This window comes from Hipposideros armiger, unplaced genomic scaffold (genome assembly GCF_001890085.2).
Source record: "Hipposideros armiger isolate ML-2016 unplaced genomic scaffold, ASM189008v1 scaffold_128, whole genome shotgun sequence".
Classification (NCBI taxonomy): Eukaryota; Metazoa; Chordata; class Mammalia; order Chiroptera; family Hipposideridae; genus Hipposideros; species Hipposideros armiger.
Genome location: NW_017731478.1, coordinates 3,438,596 through 3,456,889, shown reverse-complemented (window position 1 = coordinate 3,456,889; position 18,294 = coordinate 3,438,596). Strand labels below are relative to the sequence as shown.

The window sequence follows — 18,294 nt, the reverse complement described above, 5'->3', positions numbered from 1 at the left end:
GCTGCCTGTGGGTGGGAACAACTCCCATGCCCAGGACTTGAGCCCATGCTGAGGCCTGCTCGGCCAGCCTCACAGCCTTGGGCACTGCCTGCTGCACAGGACCAGATTCTCGACCCGACAAGTACCTCACTGCAGGCTCTGGGGACAGCAGTCACAGCCAGGCCCGCCAGGAATCTCTGGCACTGGGAGGGCCCGTTGAGGTAAGTGCCCTAGTAAGGTTTTCCACTTTCCTCATGAGCCTTCCTGCCCCAGGGCAGCGGGAGGGGCACCAGCCACCGCCTCCCCTCTTAAGGTGCAAAGGGCAGGCTTCTGTCTTCTGACCTGCCCCAGCTGCACCTGGGCTGCCAGCAGTCGGTGCCAGGGAGCGTGGGGATTTCCCAGGTTGCTGTGGAAGATGCTGGTTGCTGCCAGCATAGAACGGGTCATGTATCATAAACCACACAGTACCAGCAACACCAAGAAGAAGCCAGAAGCCCACAAGTCAGTCTCCTTAGCAGCTATTAAAAGAAAACAATTTAAAAATCGAGTTCCCCTCGTGCATTGCTGGTGGGAATGTAAAGTGATAGGGCCGCTGTGGAAAACAGTCTGGCAGTTCTTCAAACATTTAAACAATAGCCATATGATATAGCAGTTGCCCTGCTGGGTGCACACCCAAAGGAGTTGAAGCGGGGTCTTCAGATATTTGCACACTCATGTTCATAGCAGCATTATCCATAACAGCCAAAAGGTGGAAACAACTCAGTGTCCATTGTTAGATGACTGGATAAACAAGATGCAACATATCCATACAGTGAAATGTGATTCAGCCTTTAAAAAGGAAGGAAACCCTGACACACGCTACAACATGGATGAACCTTGAGGACATCAGGCTAAATGGAATAAGCCAGTCACACTGTATGATTCCACTTATATGAGATCCCTAGAGGACTCAAATTCAAAGAGAGAGTATCGGGCTGGCAGGAGGGGGAATAAATGGGGAGTTAGTGTTTAAGGGGGTCAGTTTCCCTTTGGAATGTTGAAAAGGTTTCTGGTGATGGTGGTGGCACAACAATGTGAATATACTTAATGACATTGAACTCAGTGCACTTAAAAATGATTATGATGGTAAATTTTGTTATATACAAAAAAAATGAAATGGCCTATATCCTACCATCCACATACCCTGTTGACACATGTATTTATAATATACATGTTATGTAAACATGGTATATATACATGTATTTATAATATATGTTATACATGTTATATATATATGAAAAAATTCACCCGAGTAAATTTGAAGATCTAATTGGCTTTATTAAGCAATTCATGAATTGGGCAGCGTCCCATCTAGCAACTAGAAGGATGCCCTGAACAAAATGGAAGGTTTTTATAGGAAGAAAGGCGCGGTAAGCGAGCTACTGACAAAAGAAAGGATTGTTTTTTGGGGCCAGGACATCTTCTTCAGAGGAAGAGAAGGGGAAGGGTTTTCATCATGCAGATTGTCTCTTCTATGGGGGATGCAGAGGGGCTCGGGTGACAGATCAGGTGACAGATTCCAGGCCGGTTAAGATTGTTCTTGGAAGACGTTCAAACTGTAGTTAGATCGGGTATTAAATCTAGGGTTGGTATCGAAGGCTTTTAGCATGAGTAATGCCATTTGGGGCCTGTGGTTTTTTTTTCCTTAACAAAATGAATACGTGGTTTAAAAAATTCAGAGAGAAAGTTATAATATAAATTTAAAAACATGTCTACTTCCCAATCTCTACTGAATCCATGTCTGCAAAATAAGCTTCTCGTACCACCTTTAGAAAAATGGCTTTGAGCTTTTGAATACTGATCCGTGTGTGTAAGTTACATTACAGTGGTCCTGCTGTACACAGATGCCTCCAGCGGCGTCACTGTGGTCTCCGTTTGTTTTGACAGTTTCACAGAGCCCCCTTCTGTGGATGGCACAGTTTCTGTAACCTGTCTGCTACTGATGGGCACTTGTGTCCAGTTTTGTATGTAAGTCATTCCAGCCTGCACTGTAATGGACGTATGTTCATGCCAAGGGCAAGCGCCTTGTAGGGACATTTCTGGGGCCTGGCGTCTGTGCATCTAAGGCTTTGATGGATGCTATGAGATTGCTCTCCAACAATAATAGATGGGAGTGCTTGTTTCCCACAGCCTCGCCAGCACCAGTGTCATCAGCGTGCTTGTTTTTTTTTTTTTCCCTGTCTTAGATGTGATAAATACTGCCATCATTTTGATTTCCGTGAGCACTCACCTAGGCCAGGCCACGAGGCAAGCCCTTTGCTTGTGTGATCACCTCCTAGCCTCGCCCCCCCGAAGCCTGGGTGGTTAGCCCCACTTGATAGGCGAGCAGACTGAGTCATGGGCACGCTGGCTCTTTTCATCTGTCCAGGGTTTCTCCCCCTGGAGTTTAGTATGTTCTTAACTGTGATCTCCACCCAATTTTGTAGTCTGTGAAAGGGAAAACGGCTGCCCTCAGCACACCTCGCTGTCCGTCTGCGGTTGGTCCTCGGGCCTGCTGGATTTAAAGGCTGTCAGACCGTCTGGCACGGGCAGCACCGTGACGGAGCAGCTCTAGCTGGCCACTTAAATCTTCCTCTGTCTGTCTCTTTATAAACAACCCTCTGGTGACCTTTGTGCTCACAGTTTTTCCTTCTTTGGGTAAATTCCCAGGAGGCGGATTTCAGAGGGAATGGTTATAATGAGCCTTTTCGGAACTGCAGCTAGCTGGTCTCCTCTGCAGTGAATCCGGCAGCGCAGGAGGGCCCTGCGGCCTCCCTCAGCTGCCCTGCCTGCCCGCCCAGGGAGCCAGTTCTCCATTGGCTTCAGGTCAGGGGCAAACCAGGAGCTCCCCCACCTTTGAACCCCCACTTCACTTCCCCCGGCAGGTTGTGGTGAGGTCTGCCAAGGCTTCCGCCTTCACCTCTAGGACCTTTGGGATTTGGGGCCCCTGCCCGCGTAGGACAGCCCTTGCTGGCTCTGGGTTGGGGACTGTTTCCTGGCCTGAGATCAGATGTCCCCTGCTTTAGGGCTGAGGACAGCTGTGTGCTGAATGAGGGTTGTCTGTGTTTATGGGGGGCATGGTTGCTGGCTACTTGTGTCCTCCCTGAGTCCCCTTCAGGGACCCCCCTGGAGGAACCCCGCTCTCCCTACTAGAAGGGCTGTGCCTCTCAGAGGGAGGGCCTCCCTCCACCACCAGTTGGAGCCTCAGGTCGATGGCCTGTCACTTGGCTGTGTGGCCCTGAGCAGCTTCCTTAGCTTGTTTGTGCCTCCATGTTCCTTTGGAAAAGAACTCAGAGTCGGGTCCCCTTTTCTTGTTGTCAGGTATGGGAAGATATGTGAGAAGGACGGCAGCACTAAGCCCTGGGCTGGGGTGTGTGGGCGGGGAGTGGCCCCCAGAGCTAAACCCGGTCCGTTTGGACTCTGTCCTTGTAGGCACAAGCCCTGCTCTCTGGTCCATGGGCTGGGCTCCCTTTGGCCCTGAATCAGCATATTCGCCTGGAGCCCCCTCAGTGCCAGGCCTAGTCCTGCATGGGCCTGTAGTGTTTCAAGAATCACAGATAAAAAACACGTGTGCGCCCCACCCAGGACAAGAAATAGAACATTCCCACAACCCCAGAAGCCCGCTGTGTGCTCAGACCCGACCACATCCCATTAACTCTCCTCCCACCCGCCTCCCCCAAACCTTGCCAGAGGTACCCCCATTCTGAATTTTGTTTTTATACTTCCTTTATTTTCTGACCCTGGAAGTTCTGTGAACCTTGGGCAAATGGTGAGCTCATTTTTCTCACCTGTAAAATAATACTGTTACTGTTTCAGTTTTACCATGTTTTTATCCTAAACACATTTATTTGCTTGTTCTTGAACTTAATGCAAGTGAAGTCATGTTGTCTGTACTTTTCGTGATATATTTTGCTTAACATCATTTTAAAAATTGACCCATATTAATGCCGCTATAACTCGTTCATTTTTAAATAATAGAGCATTATTATTTTTAGAGCAGTTTTAAATTTATAGAAAAATTGAGTGGATAACACAGAGCTCCCATGTACCCTGCATGCAGTACAGTAGTGTGGTATAATATATTACAATGGATGAACCAAGATTGACACGTTATTAATAAAAGCCCATAGTTTATTCAGATTTCCTTAGTTTTTACCTGCTGGCCTTTCTGTCTCAGGATCCCAAAGATAATACATTAGTCATCATGTTTCCTTAGGCCCCTCTTGATTGTGACAAGTTTCTCAGACTTGACTTGTTTTTGATCTTGACAATGGGGCATTCTGTAGGATACTCCATTCATTTCTTTGCTGTATAATATTCCACTGTACGGCTATAACACTCCCATCTTATTAATTCTGCCACTGATGGACACTTGAGTTGTTTTTGCTTTTTTGTTTCAAACATTGCTGCTATATATGTTTCTGTATGCGCCTCCTAGGATGCATAAACACACAATTTCAGAGGTGGAATTGATGGGTGTAGGGTATGTGCGTGCCCAGTTTTACCAGGTATTACACCAAAATGTTTTGCAAAGAAGTTGTGCAAACTTGTACGTACATCTGCAGTTCTTTGTTCCTTCTTCACCAGCATCTGATGTTATCAAACCTTAATTTTCTCCACAGGGTATGTGAGATGAGAGTGATTTTAATTTACATTTTTCTATTTTTTAACAAGATTGAACATCATTTCATATGTTTAGGAGCTATTTGTGCTTCCTTTTCTGTGAAATTCCTTTTTTTCGTCCACTTTTTTATTTTTTAAATTTTTTTTTTTGCTGAGCCATCCTGCCACCTGTTGGCAGCTCAGTGGCAGCTCAGCTCAGGCTGGGACTTGAACTGCTGTTGCTGAGCTCACACACTTGAGCGAGCTCTTAACCAACTAGCCACTCGGCCGGCCCTTTTGTCCACTTCTTTATTGGTGTATTTACCTTATTAATTCACAGAAGTTCTTTATATATATTCTAGATATAATTCAGAGTGTGAGTTGCAAATTTCTTCTTCCAGTTTGTGGCTTGCCCTTTCATTCCCTTTATAGTATCTTTTGATTAACAGAGGGTCTTAATTTTAATGTAGTCGAATTTATCAATCTTTTTCTTTATGGCTGTATTTTCTAATCTTTATCTCAAGTTTAAAAGATATTCTCCAAATATGTATGATGTGAGATAGGGATGGATCCAATTTTATTAATTTTTTTTTTCATTTGTGTTTAAACATGCAGAACCGCCAGTTATTAAAACATTTTCTGGCTTTTCCCTCTGAGCTTAACACCAGCTGGGTCACAAGTCAGGTGTTGCTAGATGAGCGCCTCAGTGTCTGAGCTGTCTCTTTCGGACCGCTGGTCAGTTTTTCTGTCCCAGGACCCACACTGCACTGTCTTCATTACTGTAGCTTTATAAAAATATTTGGAAGAGCAAAACCCCATGATTTTTTTAAACAGTGTTTTGGCTATTCTTAACTCCTTGTACTTCTATAAAATTGTTACTTTCAGATGGTCTAATATATATTTTAAGCTAGATTCACAATTTTCAAAAGGTGAAATTTCCCCATCCTGCCTGTCTTCTCCCAATTTCCTCGCCAGATGCAACCACACTTACCAGTTTCTTGTGTATGTTTCCAGAGATAATCTGAAATTGCATAAATCTGTGTGTATATACCACCTCTTTTTGTACTCGCATAGTTTGTCAGTTTATTTAACACGTAAACTGTTATTCACTAAAATCTTTCCTAACATGTCATGATTTATAAATGTCAAAGAGATATAAAAGTTAAACTTTGTACATTTTAGTCCTGAATCAAGGCATTTTGAGTAGTTTCCAAACTTACAAACTATATTTTATAACTGCTACTAATTTTGATGGAAAAAAAAACAATTTCAACTTCCCCAACGGCTTCCTACCTGACCGCTGGGCATGTGTGTCTCTTCCTGCTGCAGGGAATCACATGAGAAGCACAGACTGCTTTTCCAAACGGGGACATCTGGGTCACACTGCAATCACAACAGAATAACACAGTATATTCTGATAATGTTATTGGTTGTATTTGGGGTTGGCGCTGCCATCTTCTTGCGTCCTTTCCTTTTGTTCTGTTTCAGTTTCTTTTTTTTTCTTTCTGTTGATTTGTTAGTCTCACCTCTGGTTCTGTCTTTTCGTGGTTACCCTATGACAGTCACACCTGCCAGCGTGTCTCCCGCTGAAGCCAACCGGCACCTTCCCTGTGTTCCTGCGTGCCACAGGCCCCCAGGTAACTCAGGCTGTTTGCTCCTGTCCCCTTCTAGAATTTCCCTTAGCCTGAGTCTGCCGGCGAAGAGCTGTTTTTACTTGTCTGAAAATATCTTTATTTTACCTTGATTCTTTATTGTATATTTTCTCCAGGTTTAGAATTCTAGATTGCCAGTGATGTCTTTCTGTATGTGAAGCTGTTTTCCCCCTGTTTTCTGGCCTCCACTTACTGTGGTGAAGTCACCAGCGGCCTCTCACTCTTTTAAAGGTAATGCCTTTTTTCCCCCCTTCTGCTGCTTTTAAGATTTTCTCTTTGCCTTTGGTTTTCTGCAGTTCACTATATGTCTAAGGTTGGATTTTTATTTTTCCAGTTTGTGATTTGTTGGGATTCTTGCATCTGTGGATTGCTTTTATCAGTTATGGAAAATTCTCAGCCATTCTCTCTTCAAATAATACCTTTCTCAGTCTATTTTCAAAGTATTTTAACCTTTCTTTCATATTTTCCAGTTCCTTTTTCTCCCTAAGTCCCCCCCCCCTCCAAGGATAAGGGGGGACTACTGGAAGCATGGATGTTTTATGATCTATATCTAATGCTTCCAATATGGAAGTCTGGGTGGACCTATAGTGTCTATTTCTGGGGGCTCTCACTCACGGTGCCTCGTTTTCTTGTGTACTTGGTTATCAGTGTCTATTTCTGGGGGCTCTCACTCACGGTGCCTCGTTTTCTTGTGTACTTGGTTATCTTTTACTGTGTGCTGCTTTCAAAAATAATTGTGTGGCTCTCCCAAGACATAAAATGAAGGCACCTTCCTCTAGAGAGGACTGATGTTTATTTCTGCCTGGTGCTTAGGGGTACTGCCGGTGACTTACAACTCGCCCTGAGGTTTCACAGACCACCCCAAGGCTGGACATGGGGCTGCAGATCCTCGGTCGCCAGTGTTCATGTGGTCTCTCTCTCAACGGCACGTTCTCCTGGTTCTGCTGAGCAGCACCACGACCATGCTGCCCAGCGCCTTTTGCGTTTGGGGGAGGGAGCTTCCTGTGTACTTCTGGTTTGCTCTTCCCTAGTGTTAGCACTGCGGGGCCACAGCTTAGTGTCCTAGGAGACGTCCCACCTTGGGTGGGCCCTGGATTTTGATTTTGCCCTGTTCACTCCCTGAGCTCTCAAAACCTTGTTTTCACAGCTTCGTTTATTTGGGTAGGTAGATACCACGAGGAGAAAAGTGACCTTGGAAGTTCTGATTCTCTCTCTTGCTTTCTCTTAGATTTTGGCCTGGAAATTCTGTACTATCTTGTAGTTCTTTGATGCTTATAGGAGGATTTTAAAAAATATTTATCCAAGCATTTTAAAATAAACCTTTTATTTTAGAATATTTTTAGACTTACGGAAAAATTGAGTGGATAGCACAGAAGGTTCCCATATGCCCCAGGCCCAGTTTCTTCCTATTAACATTTTACAACAATATGGTACATTTGTCACAATACTCATACATTATTATGGATCCATGTTTATCCATTATTAGATAAAGCCAGATTTCCTTAGTTTTTGCCTCTTTCTTTTCCAGGATCCCATCTAGTAGACCGTATTACGTGTCTTCACGTATCATTAGGCGCTTCCTGGCCTTGTTTTTGATGACTGACAGTTTTAAGGAGGACCAGTCAGGTGTTTTGCAGAATGTCTTTTCAAATTTGTCAGATGTTTTCCCTTTGATTATATGGCTCCGCGGTCGTATGTTTTGGGGAGAAAGCCCACAGGTAAAATGTCATTCTTCTCCCTTCGTCGAGGGTACTTGCTCTCCAGATGACATCACTGGCTGGGGTGGCGTCTGTCCGCTTTCTCCACTGGGGGTTGCTTCCCCCCTGGTCCACAGTGCACGTGATGTGTAAGGGTCACTATCCACAGCCCACATGCAAGGGACAGAAGTAGGCGTCACCTCGAGGGCAGAGTGTCTGTGTGGGAGGTTTCTCCTTTCTCCCATTTATTTATATCCGTGTGGATTTGAGGCTATTCTGCAATTTCCCGGACTGTTCCAGCATCAACACTCAGAGCTTTTTCAGCTGGCTCCTGTGCCCCTTGGACACAACCCCCTTACCGCTGTTTTTGTTTTGAGCACATCCTTCTTTTCTGGTGCGAGTGTCTTCAGGCACATGCTCTAACGTTTTCTGCCCCAGCCCCAGAATCAGCCATTTATCCAAGGACACTTGATTCTCTTTACTGAAGAGTGGTGTTAGAAAGCTAGCACCTTTCTAACTGGGAGTAAAGTGTGCTCATCGCTGCTGGAGGGCCCGGGCTTCTCAGCCCTCAGGTGACAGTACAAGGAAATCTATGTGTATAGACCTGGAACTAGACATAGTCGTGCACGGAACTGTCTGGATTGATATTCAGCCAAACAGTTCATCCTGGTGTCTCCAACTGAAATTCATTACCACATGGATCGTTCTAGCCGCCTTGTCCTGCTTATTTGTAACCTCCCACCTCCAATGTGAGAAACCTGGATCCTACCATCTGCATCGCATTTCCAGTTATTCTCAGCAACCACCATTATTGGCAACTTAACCCTCCCTTTTTAAAAAAAATGGATGAAAACACTATATACACTGCTCAGCACTTGAATATTTTATTGGGCAGACAGCATAGATTGGACAATCGTTCCTGCTGGTTCAGGGAGCCACCTTGTGTTTTTTTTCAAGGCTGCATAATGTGCCGTGGTATTAATGTTTAGCTTACTCAACATCCTGCCTATTGATGGGCATCTAGGTTATTCCCAACCTTTTGTTTCAACAGTGCAGCACCATCATTTTTGTTTTTGTGAAGATGTGTGAGAATGTCACCAAAGTGAAGTGCTTGATTCAAAGGGTATGGATGTTTCAAATCTCAGATATTGTCAAACTGCCCTCCAGAGGTCAGGCCAATTTATATTCTTGCCATCAGCATCAGGACCTGTTTCCTAACACCGGCTGCAAAGGGAGAGATCAGTGACAAGCTTTGATCTTTGCCAATCATATGTGAAGCAAATCTATTTTCCCAATTCTAGGGAGGTGTATTCTACTCTGGGATTTTTAGTCGTTATCACTCTTCTTCCAGGATTTTGTGTCATGCTTTTCGTTTTCCATGTTTTCTCTAAGCACTTCTACGGGTTGCTTTTAAAAAAATCTGACACACAAACAGGCATAAGGAACACCTAAACTCCCAAGCATGACTGATAGAGCCCAGCCCACCCTCCCTCCTAGAACTAACCACTGTATCCACTCATCTCCCTTGTGCCTGGTGTCTTTGAACTCTTGTCACCGAGCTATTTGATCCTAGTCTCCTGGGAGGCGAGGAGTTTGCACCCAACTGTAAATCCACCTTTGGCTGAGTTTAGCTGACATGTTTTTTGTGAGCAACACTTTCTCATTAAGGAAGCTGTGCATTGATTTACCCTCTAGGGCATGCACCTTAGCACAGATGGAAAATGGCCCATGGGCAGGTTAGACTATTACGTGGTACTGCCTTGCACACTTTGAACTTCATATATTTGGTTTCACTGTGCAGGGAAATGTTTCTGTTGATACCTGCAGTTTATTTATTCATTTTTATTGCTGCAGAGAGTGATTTCAATACCGCCTCAAATGTGCTTAACCATTATCCTGCTGCTGCTGTTGGTCATTTAGGTTGTTTCCCATCTTTAATAAACGTCTTATCACGGTGTGAGGAATTGTCTGAAGTAGGTCTAGGAGTGGACCTGCTGGGTTGTATGTTCAGAGCACCCTGAACTTCCTAGATGACAGCCAGCTGTCCCGCACTCTAAGGATGGCCTGTTCTCCACATCCCTGGTATTAGAAGACTTGTCAGTTGATGAGCATGAAATGGTATCTCACTGATTTTAACTTGATCATCTTTTCATATTTGTAAGCCAGTCAAGTTTTCTTGTTTATATCATTTAGCCATTTTTTTTTTCAAATCTTTTGATCTATTTGCAATTGATGGGACATAAGGGATACAGCTGTGTTTTTTTTAACCCAACTTTTCCCTGCTAAGCTGAAATGCCACCTTTCTGTTTGATTAAAATGCCTGTTGGTATTTTCATATTATCATTAACATATGAATTATATATCCTTTCCATTAAGATGTTGGTTCCCCCCAAATTATTAAACTTTCCTAAGAATGCGATGTTCCCATGGACCCAGTATGACCCTGGCTGTTTTGTTTACTCGTAGGCATTTTCCTCTCGTTTGATGGCCACAACTCCCCGCAGCGGTGATAGGAGTGGGCAGGAGTAGACGGTGAGTGTAAATCTGGTGTTTCAGTACTGCTGGATTGTGTGTCATCAGGTTATAAAACGGGAGTTAAGGATATTCAGTTTTGTTTTTTCTGTATCTGTAGAGTCAAGGGGTTTAGGTTTGTTAGGTTTACAGAATCAACTTATACAATCATCCAGCTATCCTTGCACCACTGATTGTTTTAAATGATAAAAGAATCAGCTTAGGGAATTTGGAAAAGAGAAACACCCCACTCAAACCCACCCCTGGCAGATAAGCACTAACCATAAAATGAATGAATCCCAGGACCTGCTTCAGTTTTTCTCTGTATCTATAACTGTGGAATTGTACGTTCTGTATCTGAACAGTTTTAGAAGCATCTCTCCATTGCTACATCTCCAAGCTGCTGACTTTTTATCATGCTAATTATCTCTGAAAACTACACTGACGACACTCAGCTTTCCCTATACTTGAGGGGAGACAGTGGAGCCAGGACAGAAATTTTTATAAATCTTGTGTCACATGAGCAGACCTTTTACCACTCTGCTTTCCTACCCAGAAAGTCCAAGAACTTCCCGTTCCTTTCATTCACACGAGGGCAAACTGCTCGGGGTGCAGGGCTGGTGGCCCTCTGTGCACATCATCCGTCCCTCCCATAGGAGAACAGTCAACAGCAAGCACACTGTGAACTTATCGTAGAATAGATTTATTTACCTGAAACCATTGTCTGTGCAATGCTTGTTACCAGCACAGAAATAAAACAACTGATCTCTATTTACAGTCTAAAGTCAAACATGCGTTGTGATAAATTGACGTTTAGCATTTTATTAAGATAAATGCATCACAATATTGTATTGCACCAATATCTGTCTACTGCTTCTGATTTCATTAAATAAGTTACATTTAATACAGTGCAAAATAGCTGTTTGCACACTCAAAAAATAACTGAAGTTATGAACTGGAGGCCTACATTTTAACCATTTATAACACCTGTAGTGTTTTCAATAAATTTATAAATAAGCAAAACTGTACAGGGCCAATTAAAAAGTAGCATGTTTCAACGACACCGTAGAGAAATCTGGCTACTTACAACTGAAGGCATGCATTACAACTGAGTATTGGCTATTGTACATTTATATAAGCTCTGACATTTTACACAGAGAAATATGGAGACTTGGCTGATGGCTTCTAAGTTCTTGGATAAGGTTTCAGAACCTCATTCTTGCAGCAAAGAAACCAAAATTCTCTGTAGAGGCTTTCTGATTCATTAAGCTAATTGTACATTTGTAATTATTTTGATTTAAAAGCTAAAAACTCCATGGTAATTAATACACATTTCCTCCACATAACACACAATGAGTTGGGTACTTGTTTCTACTTTTCTTCCCCCCCTCCCCCCAACATCAATCATGCAGAGGACTGGTAGATGTGTTGCTAAAAACGCACATGCACGCAACCGAACACCCTTACATTTCTGCAAAATGATTTAGGAAGCGGTTACTCCAGTATTGCTGAAAAGGAAAGAAAGAGGAAATCAGCTTTATGAAATATGGGGAGGAAATGTTAGAATAACTATTTAAGACCAAGATTAATAGTGACAGATTGACAGATGAAAGGGAATATTCAGTTTGGTCTTTTAAGATTTTAAGAGCAGCATTTCTGATTAACTGTCCCTGAGGCCCTGCCCACACAGGGTAGCATCTAGAAGCACTGGCTCGGCAACACAGACTCCTCATGTCATCTGGCTACAGAGCAAAGCCCCCCACCTTCTGGCTCCCAGGACAGTCCCACCAGGCAGGCACTTCATTGCTTCAGGTGTAACAGGGGTGAGCTGGGCAGGAGGAGGGACAGTTCCTGGTTAGCAGTGCAGAGGGTGAGGGAAGGGGAGTGAAGCAGAAGTGAGCAGTGGGGCAGGCAGGCCAAGCCTTCCCTCCCCTCCCCTTCCTGCCCCAGGGACAGCCCTGCCCTGTCCCAGAGGGAAACTGCTGTACCTCGCTGCTTATCACCATTCCCTTTCAAGATAGAAAGCTGGAGGTTCCCTTCATTGTTCACTGCAGGGTGGTGGCTTTGACAGAATTTGGTGGTTAAATTAAAAAGGCAAGGGCTGACTTCGCCCTGCAGACGCTGCAGGCTCTGGACTGTGGGCAGGTGCTTGGCAAACACTGAGCTAATGCTTGTGGTCTCATATTGCTGAGGGCTGCCTACCACAGACAGGTGGGGGGCTGAGGCCCCAGGTTGAGGGTGATGTGGGAGCAGCTCCTTGGGAGGCTGGCAGTTGCTCTGCTGGCTGCAGGCTCATGCAGCTCTCCCGACAGAACGTATCACCGCCATGTACAGAGGCAGGAGAAGCTGCTGGGTGGCCCTGGGAGGGGACGTGAGATTGCCATCTTCTGGCAAAGCTGTATCAGAGGCCAGGCGAGCTTGGGGTGGCACAAAGCAAAACCCTCTAATGGGATGGGCCGAGGGCCCCCTGGGAATGTGTTTTAGGCAAGAGCTGCCTGACCACACCTGCATGGCAGGCTGAGGGGAGGGCTGGGAAGACGCCCTCACTACAGGACGGAGGCCTGAGCCCAGGGATGTGCCCTCAGCAACACAGCTGTTTTCAGAGGCCCAGCCTGAAGCGGAGAGGACACGGGGGCTCTTCCCACTCCCAGCTGTCTGGACCGAGGTAAGTGGGTGCAAACCACCTGTGGGCTGGACGGGACTGAAGCTAAGAAACCACAAGGCAATGGCCAGCCCAGGGCCACCTGGGGCTGTGCGTGTCTCCTACAACAGCCCGCACCATTCAGCTTATTTTGTAAAGGCCACTAAATCCAGGAACTGAGTCAGGAAAAGTTGACTGTTTGGTTAGCTTGGTTTCCACAGAACAGCACACCACCACCACTCAGACATCGTTTTGGTTTGCAGCCAAAACACTCTCCTTCCATTTGACCCACTCGGCCTGTTGCTTTTTACACCTCAGGATGCTACAACTGGCCAAACCTACCCCCTCCATTCTCTGCCCAGCCAACTACCCTGCCCTTCCTCAGGACTGCATTTGGTCAGTCTCCATGTTCCACTTCCACCTCCTATACTCAGACCACTGAACTTGGCAGCACTTCGTCCTGCTTGATGCCTGTTAACTTTCCCCCAAGCTCGCAGCATGTCCAGCACATCCGCTGGCTGGCCCAGGAACCAGGGCCCTCACAACACTCGGGGCCTCACAGCCCACCCAATACAAGCTGCTGCCTGGCCTCCTTCACGCCCGGGCTGGTTGTTTGCCGGCCGAGCAGAATCATGCCCTAGTAACTGTGTTTAACGTACCCTGGAGAGAGACAAGCCTTAGCTGCAACGATGTGACCCAGAAGGTGAAAAAAACGTGGCCTATTTAAGAGGATCCTTATGGATGCTTGAGTTCACTAGTTCAGTTACTTGCTTTCATTAACTTTTTGCTTTTTAATGAACCAACGTTCTGGGACAAGTCCTTGCAGCTAACAAAGATCAAAAGAACCACACAAGTCGCTGTGAATCCTCAGCTCAGCACCAGCAAGGGCCCAGCTCCCTCCACCTGTCAGTCTAACCACATCAGAACGAGCTGCCCTTCTCCCAGGCCCTGTCCAAGGCACTAACCCGGCCCGTGTGTGCCCAGGTAGCACGCGCCATGCGCCCGCTGCTCTCGGGGACAGCCGCAGAGCACAGCAGTGCCTGACACAAGGGCATTCATTAGTGTCATACAGCTAGGTCACTTGGTTTCAGTCGACTTTAGGGAATACTCACGTTAGTTGACGGATGTTGGAAGGCATTGGAGGAAAACACCACAGTTAGGGCTGTTAATGACTTATACACTGTTGGTAAGACTGATCTGGAACATGCGCAAACATTTATCATAGTAATGATGGTGGTGGTTAGTACCACATTCAAATAAAAATAGTTCTATACAATATGTTCATTTGGTCATGTGCTATTTACAGATTTTACAAAACACACACACACGCGCACACACACTTGCCCTTATGTTCTCTACACCAGGCTAAAACAGGCCAGCAGAAACGCACAGAAAATGTGTCACAAGTGACAATTAGTGCCTAGACATTAAAAAATAAAATTCCTACAGCTACCTAGGCAGCAGAACAGGATCCTTCTTCCCCTCGAGCACAGTAAAACTAAAGATCTGAGAAAGTTGAACACTACAGTTCAAGCTAAACCACTTAAGAGTTAAAAACAAGACAGTTATTTTTCTGTCCATTTAAAAATGTTTTATTTCTTTTAAACTAGATTGTGAAGTGCCACTGAAATAGGCAATGTTGGCAAAACAATGTCTGTTACAGTAAAATACACTAGACATTTAAATAAATAACCTTAAAAACTATGTGAGGGGACATGAACCCGGTCGATTGAATCTGGAACAATGTTTTCTGCACAAGCGAGAACAGGCATACCTCTTGTTAAGACTGATGTAAACAGAACCATCGAAATCCTACAGGAGAAGCAGCCGAGCGGGGCCAGGAGTGGGGGTGGGAGTGAACCGAGAGGGGTGAGGGGTGGCAAACCAAAAAATACTGACTGAGGTAGCAGTACTCTGCCCAGTGCAGAAAAATTGGCTTATGAATAAAAATTAGACTGTGATCTCAGATTAAATCCAGATGATCATGCAAAAGACAATACATGCTATTTCATTTTAGAAAAACCACACACATTCATCTCCTAAAATCTGCTGCCAATTAATTTGCTGACAATGTCTGCTGGCTCAACTTTTTTTTTTTTTTATACAAGGATGAGTATTAAACAGAACACTGTACATGCTTTTTCATCTACAAAAAAATATTTGCATAAAATAGTGTTAGTTCTCTGTACATGTCAATGGACACTTTAATTATGTGTATAAAAAAGGAAACTCTTGCCCCACTGGAGTCAGAAAAAGCAAAACAAAACCTAGAGTATGAAACCGCCTTCACCAGCCAGTATGTTCATGTGAAAATTCAGCAGAAATAGACAGTTGCTTGAAACAATAAAAAATTAATTGATTAAGTTAAACATCTTCTTTATGGAAAACTGTCAGTCAAGACCAGAACATATCACTAAAGTTAGTGTCTGTGCTATACACCCAGACGACCAGGGGCATTATGAGCAGCACAAAGGGCCAGGAAATCCCGTCGGTGCATGCCGAGAGCGAGCAGGATTTGGTGGCAGGCTGCACACACTCTTTACCAGGCTCCAGGTAGTTGCGGGCCACAAACTTGAGTGTCTCATCCATTAGAATCACAGGCAAGGAGATTTTCAGCACCATCAGCCACTGGGTCAAGTTCAGCGGGGTGATCTGGAAGATAAGCTGCAATACACAGAAGCTGTGTCAGGCCCCAGATGTGCTGGAGAGGCCCCAGGCCCTGCCCAGCCGGGTCCCACCACCGCTTACTGGCAAGGGTTCCACGTAGAGGATCAGGAAGTGGAGAGACATGGACAGGCAGATGGAGCCCACGAGCCAGATATTCTCCCAGGGGGGCATCCTCAGCAGGGACTGGTTTTCAGACAAGCTGCAGAACAAGGGCAGGTACGTGAAACAGGCCCACCAACAAAGGCGTGTGTCCCAAGTCACAGACTGTTTGGAACCACGCTTCAGTGAGGCGGCAGCAACCTGGCATTGCCCACTGACCTAATTCTGCTGAAGTTTCTACTGGGGCAAAGTTAAGGAACAATGCTCAGATGTAGGACAAACTTCCAATTTTAAATCTAGGCTTCGGCACAGCAGATCCCATTTCATTGGGCTCAAAGCCGCTCAATTGCCCTTGACACTTGGGCTATTTCGAAATTTCCATTTTTGTCAGTGGCTTAATTGGATAGCGGTCTCAGTGTAAAGGGAAAGCGCTCCTTCCCCACGGGCACACCGGGCACTGACGGCCCTATTCGTCCCCCACTGTCTCTGAAGGGACATGCAGGTGCTAAGCACTCGCGCCATTTCCTGGAGATGACGACACTTAAGCTTAAAAAAACCGGTGCTGCTTGTTCTTTCCTTTTGGGAAGGAGGAGCTTTCCTGCGATCCTCAACCAGCCACGGCACACAATCCCACTGCGCCCTGGCTGTCGGAGCTTTCGCCCCAACTTGCCGAGAAGACTCACTGACCTGTTGAGGGCGTTACACATCTCTATGGTTACGAGAACAGAGAGCGCCATTGTCATTGGGTATGGGGATTCAAAGATTGCACAATCCACTCCTTCAAAGTCCGGGTTGTCCTCTTTACACTGTAGGAAATGACTCTGCAACAAAAGCCCAATCAAGTTCCTGATCAGCCGAGTCCATTTCCTAAGTCCACACAACCAATTCCACACCAAGCCTGGAGAGCGGACTCACACCAGATCCCACCCCATTTCCCTGCGAAGCGCGTCCTTCACAGTCATCTCAGATAAGACTGCTAAATTGTTGGAGCCTTAAGATTATCTGACAGGCAGACTTGTCCTTGAGGGCTCACAGTGCTTTGCATGTAAGGTACAAAGAAAGGTGGCTACATACCAGCTGGTAGAAGGACACTCGTGGACCGCCGTCAGCAGCAATGAACCACCATGCAGCAGCACCCACGGTAGCAGCGCCAACATAACCTGGGGACAAACATCACGACGCTGACACACGTGGGTCTGCAGCCCGCAGCATTCACTGCAGGTGCAGCCTTGTGGGCCACAACCCAGGACAGAGGTGAAAGACAGCATGTCTTTCTGAAGCTGCTGGTGCAAAAGCAGTTAGAGGGTTTCTGCAAGGAGAGGGGTCTGCGATAGAGAACCAGGAAAGTTGTTCTCCAGGATATGTGAGGAAGAGGACCTCTCCACTAGCCATGCCCACATCTAATCAGCAGCCAGTATACACTACGGCCACGCCTGTTGGGAGCACCAGTCACGCACAGCAGCCATGATGTTATCAGCTGTCCACTGATTCATTGGCTCCATCAAAGGCCTGGCAGAACTTTCATGGGGAAAGGCTGTTAGAGCACAGTTAGTGCAGGACACTGAGCAACACAGCGATGCCCGAAGCCGACTCTGGGACCAGCTCCCCACCAATTACAGGTTCGAATTCAGCAAGTTTACCACAAAGAAGCAACAAGTGGGAGTGGAGATCACAGGGACCTGAGAATAAGAAAATGTCCCTAGGTGGTAGCACCCACTAAAAGATGCCAGTGCACACACCCTCTAACCCCACTATTACAACGGAAAAGCAGGTGCCCATGGGCAAGGCAGCTACATGCACCGAAGTGGAAATGGCCCAACAAACAGAGAGAAATACAGAAAGACAAGGTTCAGCATACAGGGCTGTGCAGCATGCCGTCACTTGAGAAAATCCACACATAAAGTCTGTTTGCCAGTTATCTCTGGAACGGCACGTGAGAAACTGTTACTGCTGCAGGGGCTGACTGGCGGAGCGCCTTCCCTCTATGCCAGGGCATGCTTGTTGAATTTTAAGTTATGTGAATGTTAGAACAAAACAAAACACCTTTCTATGGGGCCCTAGGGAAGTCATTTAGCCTCTTTGGGCTTCAGTTTCCTAACTTATGAAATGGGGGAAAAAACTAGCACCCTGAGTCAGGAGGACGAGGTCTACATAGATGACATGTGTAAAGTGGGCATACAGTTCATTAAACTGCAAGAGGGCAGCCTCCATTTTTTGCTACCCTAATATGGGGATAGAAGAAAAATGTGCTTTTGAGGGATGAATTTACAAAATTTCGGCTTACAAACATTTTGTTTAAAAATCAACAACATGGGCCGGCCGAGTGGCACGTTGGTTAAGAGCTGGCTTGGGACACCAGAGGGCCCCGGTTCGGATCCCACATATGAGGGCCAGTGACACTGCCCTCCACAGCTAAGATGCTGAACAA

At 45.7% G+C, this 18,294-nt stretch overlaps 1 protein-coding gene and 1 long non-coding RNA gene across 5 annotated transcripts in view; one reads left to right on the top strand and one right to left on the bottom strand.

Annotated features, from left to right (window-relative positions):
* Positions 1 to 9: 9 nt before the first annotated feature.
* LOC109386057 (uncharacterized) lies at positions 10 to 11,775 on the top strand. 2 transcript variants are annotated; one of them, XR_002124722.1, is made up of 4 exons: positions 10 to 200; positions 6,162 to 6,236; positions 6,368 to 6,482; positions 10,415 to 11,775. It is a non-coding gene; the product is annotated as an uncharacterized LOC109386057 (long non-coding RNA). The 2 variants fall into 2 exon arrangements; XR_002124721.1 differs by lacking the exon at positions 10 to 200 and having other exon boundaries at positions 4,875 to 6,236.
* The window catches only part of ATP2A2 (ATPase sarcoplasmic/endoplasmic reticulum Ca2+ transporting 2), a 52,318-nt gene continuing 45,170 nt past the window's right edge, over positions 11,147 to 18,294 (bottom strand). For 2 of the 3 annotated variants that reach the window (XR_002124719.1, XR_002124720.1), the window contains 5 exons: positions 16,941 to 17,026; positions 16,554 to 16,687; positions 15,849 to 15,966; positions 14,213 to 15,764; positions 11,256 to 11,967 (listed from right to left, as the gene is read on the bottom strand). Coding sequence is in view for 1 of the 3 variants with exons in the window: in XM_019648915.1 (XP_019504460.1) it covers positions 11,954 to 11,967; positions 15,644 to 15,764; positions 15,849 to 15,966; positions 16,554 to 16,687; positions 16,941 to 17,026 (473 nt within the window). In the remaining 2 variants the exon portion in view is untranslated. Of the gene's footprint in view, positions 11,968 to 14,212; positions 15,765 to 15,848; positions 15,967 to 16,553; positions 16,688 to 16,940; positions 17,027 to 18,294 lie in introns of all 3 variants that reach the window. The other variant, XM_019648915.1, reaches the window with a different exon arrangement.